The following is a 7,675-nucleotide window of genomic DNA, read 5'->3' on the forward strand; positions in this document are numbered from 1 at the left end:
GCCACCGACCTCGCCCCCACGACCATGCGGCTCCCCGGCGGCGCCCGCCTCGCTCTCCTCCTCGCCCGCCGCTCCCTTTCCACCGCCGCCGCCTCCTCCGCCCGCTCCTCCTCCCTCCACGCCTCCCGCGCGCACAGAGGTGAGTCCGCCGCTCCCGATTTCCCGGAGTCCGCCGCCCCCCTGATTAACTGACCCTTGGTGCTTGCGCGCAGCTAGATGGGGCGACGCGGCCCGCGCGCCGCCCTCCTGGAGGCCGCCCTTCTCCTCGCCGAGCAGGTTCTTCCACGGTGAGGGCGATGGGCGGTTGTGGTTCTCGTTTGTTCCCGGTTGGGTGAGCTTTCCCTGATGTCTGTGGCTGCGTGCAGGGACCAGGCCTGTGGCGGTGAGGGACTACTACGACGTGCTCGGTGTGAGGAAGGACGCCGGCCAGGGCGAGATCAAGAAGGCGTATTACGCGGTATGGCTCAGTACAACTGGGTGTGGCACTTGTACTGTAATCCTAGTGTTGTCTAAGACTGAACTTGAAGGCTGCTTGTGGGTAGTTACTTTAGTTGGTAGATGCTCCAGGCGAAATACACACATTATGCGCTAAATGTGGTGGCAAAAGCTTGTGCTTAGAAATCGAATCATCGCTCACCTGTTATTAGTTCATCATGTGTTTTATGCGCAGAAATCAGATCACCATTCACCTGTTATTGGTGGTAATATTGTCTGAGTTTTGTGTTGTCAAAACTTGTTCAGGTCTCTGCTGAACAACCTGAAAAAACACTTCCAAAAATGTTTCGGAAAATAAGAATTACATGGACTCTTTAAGCATACAGGATTTCAGAAGTAAAGGGCCTTAGGATGTTTGATATTTGTGGAGGGGCTGGTGTCTCCTTGGTGCCTAATTACAAAGTAATTGCAAGTTATTATATCATATCTGTGGCAATTGAGTTATCTTTTCTTTATTATAGGCTACACTGTAAGATAGTTCATACTTTCAATGGCATGCAATTTGTTATTTACCTCACCATCTTATATTTTCTACTCTTGATTTCTTCTAAAAGCTTGCGAAGAAGCTCCATCCAGATACAAATAAAGGCGATGCCGATGCAGAAAAAAAGTTTCAAGAGGTTCAGAAAGCTTATGAGGTACTTGTTTTTTGTTCAGCGTGGATGCTCAATTTCAAGGTATACAGCTTTGAATAGTATTGATACATATATTTTTTCGCTTCTTCTCTGTAGACTTTGAAGGATGAAGAAAAAAAAGCGGTCTATGATCAGGTACAATTTAATTCCTCTGATTATACATGTCTACGTTCCTTTGACTGCCAATGGTTTTTTTTGTATGTTCATGATGTACAAATAATTAATTGCTTGAAAATTATGATAAATAGACAGAAATACTACTTGACTAATTGTCTATTTTTTGTTTGCCTACACTATTTGCAACAGTCATCAAACAATTAAAACACCAACCTTTTATTCTGGAAAGCTTGGCCAGAATCTCATGCTAACATGGAATCTACATTGATAACTTTGCCTGATTTTACAGGTTGGCCCTGATCAATATGAGAGGGCTGCTGCTGGAGGTGGTGGAGCTGGCGGATTCGAAGGGGGTTTTGGAAATCCTTTTGAGGATATTTTCAACGCTGGTCGTACTGGCGGAATGAATGATGTATGTCATCTTCTGAGTTATTAATCTTGTCTACTGTTTTTATTTTAGGTCCCAGTTTGGTGGTTTTGCTTCTTTTCAAATCTCACGTTTTTAGCATTATTATGTATGTTTCTGACTCAGCAGAAATAGTATCGTGTGGAAAATCTTTTCATCTTCGCAATTTTCAGTTTCCGGAGCTACTTTGAGCTAAGCATCTGCATTTGTGTGTTAATCATTACACACTAGATAGCCCCTTATATGGCTGGTTCTTTTGTGATGCTCTCCTAAAGCACCAGCCATACCCTCTTATGTCACAGATGGTTCCTCTCTCTCTCTCTCTCTCTCTCTCTCTCTCATCGAGTTAGCTTGCTAAGCATATAGGAATATTTCTCGATCCGTTTCTACATTGAACAGATGAATTTTCTGTTGCTTTATGTATTCAAATCTCATGAATCTAGCATATCTAATCTGATCTCTGCTGTCTTTGTTTGCTGTGAAGTTCCTCCGGAACATCTTCAAAGATAGAGAATCTGGTGGACAGGACGTTAAGGTTATTTCTAGATTTAATTTTCTTTGACCGTCATAGCTCTGCTCTTTGAATTGCAATTACATGTAATCCTTTTGCAGGTTAAGCTTGAGTTGTCATTTATGGAAGCAGTTGAAGGATGCAAAAAGACAATCAACTTCCAGACTTTAGTAACATGCGAAACCTGCAGTATGTATACGCACGTGTATTTTACTATTTACCAACTGCATTTTTTTGGTAACTAAATGTCGTCTTTGAATCACATTTTCCCTTTTCTGATAACATCATGCTTCTTCTAGATGGAGCTGGTGTACCTGCGGGAACCAAACCCGAAACTTGTCTAGCTTGCAGGGGTTCTGGATATGTTAGTTCGTCCTCCAGCATATTCTATTTAGTTATCAAGATGCCTTTGATCAATATACTTAGTGTCTTATTTGTTTTTCATCTAATGCTGGCAGATGGTTCTGCAAACTGGTCCCTTCAGAATGCAATCAACATGCACGCAGTGTGGTGGATCTGGCAAGACTGTAAAGGTGAGATATCACTTTGTAATACCAACTATCAGCTTTCCGATGTAGCACATTTGCTGTACCAAGCCTCCAATTAATCATTTGGAAAGTTGACCATTCGTTAAGGTTCTAGGCTAGAGAAGCTTCTTATTTGAACAAATATCTGCGTACTTATTAACATGTATATTGATTTATTTTCAACCAGATGACCAGAATAAATGGAATGAGCAAATATCTGCTTACTTTTTGGTACCTACAAATATCTACATCAACATCATAGTGAACAAATATCTGTGTACTTTTTAGTGTGTACTGATTTGTTACCAACCAGGTGACTAGAATAAATGTCATGTGAGACTGTGCATCTGCATCTTCCTATCATACATTACTGTTTATAATGTGAATGTTGCTTCCTATCATACATTTACTGGTTAATGTGAAGACTGATGATTATGAAGCCCTTTGTCTTGCCATATTTGTCTGCAATGTACATTATGCACAATGAGTATTTCTAATTACTTGATGTGAGCTGAAGATTACCATGCCTGTGTTGTTAGGATTTCTGCAAGTCGTGCAGGGGGAAGAAGGTTGTGCCAGGAATAAAAACAGTCTCTATTGATATAGCACCTGGTAAGCTTCCAAGTTTTTGACATCGCTTGTACCCACATGATGTTCTTCTGTGTTTACTATATGTCTTTGGACATGATTCTGCATGTGCAGGTACGGATGATGAGGATGTCATGAAAGTGCTTAGATCAGGTCAAGCAGATCCAGACGGTCTTCGTGCTGGTGACCTTTATGTAGCCATTAAGGTCAGTCGTCTTCTCGTTTGGAATTTCTGTTGTCAGCTGATGGCTGAAGATGGGCACTTGACCTTTGTAATGCTATTCTTGTTCCAGGTTCGTGAGGATCCAGTATTCCGGAGAGAGAAAGGTGATATCCATGTAGATGCTGTCTTAAATGTGACTCAGGTAATTGTTGCATGTTCCAGTCTCTGTGTGGTATACCATTTTTATTTGTCAGGGGACAGTTAAAGGAAAGTGGTAAACTTGATCCCCCTTCTTCGAAATTGTTCCTCTGTGCGCTAGCATGAAAGCTCTGTTCTAAGCCACTGATTGATAGGAATACGAATCCTGATCGTGTTGGCTGAATTTGATCTTATAGGATACTAATGCTATTAGCTTCCCCATGTCCTTTGAATGAGCAAGTACCAATCCTTCCTCGCATTAATCACAACAGCTCATGTTACGAGTAGTTCTGTGCCGAGTCACTTGTGACATTGCAGTGGCACTTGAAATGTGAGGTTGTATAATTGTTCTCATGAGACATTAATTCATGTCATTTTATAGGCAATTCTGGGAGGTACTGTTCAAGTGCCAACTCTCGCTGGAGATGTTGTTCTAAAGGTATGCCCAAAAAGGTCTATCTTAATTGTGCAAGGTTTTAGTTGTTTATTAAGTGGCAAACTATCCATCGGTCTCATGTACCTTCTTGTTGTAGGTTAAGCCTGGTACTCAACCTGGTCAGAAGGTTGTTCTGAGAGGAAAAGGTAAATTGCATTGGACTGTTTATCTTTTGCTCGTGGTTCATTTTATCTTAGGTGCATATACGGTGACATAGTTTATAGTTGGTGCTTTTATGTTGAAGTACATCTTGTGTTTGCTAGGTATAACTACTACTAGTTGCTAAGATCTACTCTTTTCTTCGGAACAATTGAAAAGTAGGCATTTGCCAAACTGTATCTGGGTTTAAGTCTTCAAGTGAAGCAATAAGGATATGAATAAGCAACGAAGAGACAAAGTTTGTAGCACCTCCAAAATTGTCTCCTTTTGCCTTCCTGTATATTAGATTGCCAGGAGTAAGATCTGAAAGAAAATGCCAGGATTCGTTTTTAGCTGGCATCTAGGTGAACATTCAGCTTGAACGACCACATAAATGATTTATGTATGGCATCACATTTTCAGATACTAATAATGATTATAGGAAAACGGAATAACTGATGCATTTCTTTTGCCTATATAATAATAAACATCGTGTCCTGCAGGAATCAAGACGAGAAACTCGTATTCATATGGAGACCAATATGTCCATTTCAATGTCAAAATCCCTGTGTAAGTTGCCTGCAAAACTTGTGTACAATGCCCTGTGCCGTCACAGGTAGTTCTCACACATATTTCCTGCAGGAATTTGACGCAGAAACAGCGCATGCTTCTTGAGGAGTTCGAGAAGGAAGAGAAGGGCGAGGACGACAAGGATGCGGAAAAGGCTGCTGGTGCATCAGGATAGCCGGTCTTAGGAGCCAAGCCGCCCAGCATTTCATGGGCAGTTTAGCTCATCACACACCACAAGATAGAGTAGGATGCTGCCTGGAATTCACAGGTTTAAGTTATATAGTTAGGTTGCATGGAATTCGCATGGCAACACATAGATCTTGGTTTCGAGTTATTGTAGCTGGGAAATAATGCTACACCCTGCCGCCTGGCACGTATTCTTCTCCCAAGAGTGAGGCATGACGGTTGGCGGCATCTTGTATTGTATAATTGATCTTGTTATGTTTTAGAGACACACTGAACACACGGTGCCACTGTCTTATTCATGTCGCTGGTCAGAAGATTTTGTCATTGGGAACAATTTTGCTAGCTCTGTTTTCACTGTTTTTGAGAGTTTTGATTTAGGACAGTGTTTGCTGGGCCGAACGCAAATGCTGGTGTTCGGCCTTATGGTTCTGTTCTTCTGGAACTTGCTTGGTCTTCTGTAAAATCATTTTTTGTTGGCTGCATTTTCATGGATAAGATGTCATGTGTAATTCAAAGTTTTGCCAATTTGCAGTAGTAATTGTGCCTTTTCATATTGCAATTGAGCAATGTTGAGATGAGCAACATTGTTTCAAAAATAAAATTTTTTGTTGAGATGAGCAACATGAACAGGCCTTGTTGTTGCAATCGTTGTAATGGCTGCATTCTCATGGATATTAATGCTCCTGACTGCACTTTCTTGTAATTCAGCGAGAGCAATTTTGAGAACCTATTCTGTGGCTGGGACGATGGACGCTTGTTCACCTCTCTCGCTGCCCAACTCTGTCCACAGCCTCATCTTCTCCTCCTTGTACGAGAATAATTTTGGTTTCCTTTTTGGTTGGTGGTTGCATCTGGATGCGGCGGCCGCGTAGAGGAGGAGGATGCTGAGGCCGATGCTGGCGTGCTGCAAGCTCTACGTCTCCGAGGGCCGGAGCGCGGCGGCCCTGCGCGCCGTCGAGCAGGCGGCGCGCCGGCACCACCCGGCCGTAGTCCTCGTCAACACCTTCGCCGACGACGCCTACAACCGGGTCGGCTACACGCTCGTCTCCCGCCTCCCGGACCCCGTCGCGCCCGCCGCGCCGCTGCGGCGCGCCGTGTTCGGCATGGTCGAGGCCGCGCTCGGGGCCATCGACCTCGGCGCCCACGCCGGCGCGCACCCGCGGCTCGGCGCCGTCGACCACGTCTGCTTCCACCCCCTCGCCGGGGCCGCCCTCCGCGACGTCGCAGCGCTCGCCGCCGCCGTGGCCGCTGACATCGGCGACGGGCTCCGAGGTAAACCAGCCTCCTCCGTCTCTCGTTCTTGTTCCCCTCTGCTTGCCACTCCGTGCGGCGTGCTGATGCTCAGATTCGTTTCTTGCGACGACGGTGTCGGTCCGCAGTGCCGACGTACCTCTACGGCGCGGCGCACCGGGAGGGCCGGAAGCTGGCGGCCATCAGGAGGCAGCTAGGCTACTTCAAGCCCCAGAGCAGCGCCGAGTGGCACGGGCCGCTCCCGGTCGCGGCCGACACGACGGCGCTGCCAGTCGCGCCCGACGCCGGCCCGGACGCGGCGTCGGCGTCCAAGGGCGTGCTGGTGCTCGGGGCGACGGCCTGGGTGGACAACTACAACGTCCCGGTGCGCACCGCCGACGTGGAGGCCGTGCGGCGGGTCGCGCGCCGGGTCAGCGAGCGCGGCGGCGGGCTCCGGTCCGTGCAGGCGATGGGGCTCGCGCACGGCGACGGCGGCGCCGAGGTCGCGTGCAACCTGCTCGACCTCGGGAGCGTGGGCGCCGAGGAGGTGCAGGGCATGGTGGAGCGGCTCGCGGGTGAGGAAGGGCTCGCCGTCGGCGAGGGGTACTTCACGGATTTCTCCCAGGAGAAGATCGTCGAGCTCTACATGGAGAAATCAGCTCAGGCTGAGGCTTAATTTAATCTCAAGGTCAAGTGAAATCGGCTCTTGTTTGTTGAAATATAATCCTAACCGATCAAGAATGAGTACTTAACATTGTTCATGTGAAGCAAATGCATTGTACTCTATGCATTTTCCACAGAGTTTGTCTTCTCCATGCCCCGTCTTGACGCCGAGCATTTTGTGGCACGCTATATTTTCAACCGCAACCCGCCAATAAACCGCTGTCGAGGCCTTTCTTCATGTACTAACCAATCATAAACTTGCCCCCCTTCTGATTTTCAGGGGATGGGCCGCATCCTCACCTATTGACCAATTAAATTAACCCTCTTTGTAAAAACTTGTAACTCGTTTGTACGTGTAGCATTACTCAAAAATAAATGATGTGGGGGGAGAGAGAAAGGGAGAAACGCTGGAGCCTGTCTGTAGAATTATTGACGGTCCACTCCCAAGTAAATCGCTGCTTATACACTGCTGCTTTCGTCGCTGTCGTGGGCTGATAGATCGCATATATATGGGCCCATTGTTTACAAGCGGTTGGAGTGTTTACAGCAGACGCCCCATTATACTTCTATTCTTAACGGTGTCTATAGATGATGTGTACGTATGCTGCAGAAAGCAGGCGTCGACACTGATGTACATACCCTAAAAGGAATAAAGAGGGGTTGATGGAATATCCTTCCCTTGCACACTAGCGCCCCACTGCCTCCCTAGCCCCCGCCGAGGCGACTACCTCGCCGAGCCGAGTTTGTCGCTTCTGTTCATAGTATACATGACACAACCTCCCAACCATCTCCACGTACTAGCCCGAGGATCG

General features: G+C 46.5%; 2 protein-coding genes across 2 annotated transcripts; both read left to right on the forward strand.

The window, feature by feature from the left end:
• The first annotated feature begins 6 nt into the window (after nucleotides 1–6).
• On the forward strand, nucleotides 7–5,316 carry LOC119329402 (chaperone protein dnaJ GFA2, mitochondrial-like). Its single transcript, XM_037602448.1, has 17 exons — nucleotides 7–139; nucleotides 213–287; nucleotides 366–457; nucleotides 1,050–1,133; nucleotides 1,227–1,265; nucleotides 1,537–1,659; nucleotides 2,138–2,188; nucleotides 2,266–2,353; nucleotides 2,464–2,528; nucleotides 2,623–2,697; nucleotides 3,231–3,303; nucleotides 3,394–3,485; nucleotides 3,573–3,644; nucleotides 4,023–4,079; nucleotides 4,174–4,222; nucleotides 4,718–4,784; nucleotides 4,857–5,316. The coding sequence occupies exons 1-17, from the start codon at nucleotides 25–27 to the stop codon at nucleotides 4,957–4,959; spliced, it is 1,320 nt and encodes a 439-aa protein (XP_037458345.1). The 5' UTR covers nucleotides 7–24; the 3' UTR covers nucleotides 4,960–5,316.
• A 373-nt stretch (nucleotides 5,317–5,689) lies between these two features.
• Nucleotides 5,690–6,999, forward strand: LOC119329403 (formimidoyltransferase-cyclodeaminase-like). Its single transcript, XM_037602449.1, has 2 exons — nucleotides 5,690–6,242; nucleotides 6,350–6,999. The coding sequence occupies exons 1-2, from the start codon at nucleotides 5,852–5,854 to the stop codon at nucleotides 6,874–6,876; spliced, it is 918 nt and encodes a 305-aa protein (XP_037458346.1). The 5' UTR covers nucleotides 5,690–5,851; the 3' UTR covers nucleotides 6,877–6,999.
• The last annotated feature ends 676 nt before the right edge of the window (nucleotides 7,000–7,675 follow it).

Source organism: Triticum dicoccoides, chromosome 7A (genome assembly GCF_002162155.2).
Source record: "Triticum dicoccoides isolate Atlit2015 ecotype Zavitan chromosome 7A, WEW_v2.0, whole genome shotgun sequence".
In the NCBI taxonomy this organism is placed as follows: domain Eukaryota; kingdom Viridiplantae; phylum Streptophyta; class Magnoliopsida; order Poales; family Poaceae; genus Triticum; species Triticum dicoccoides.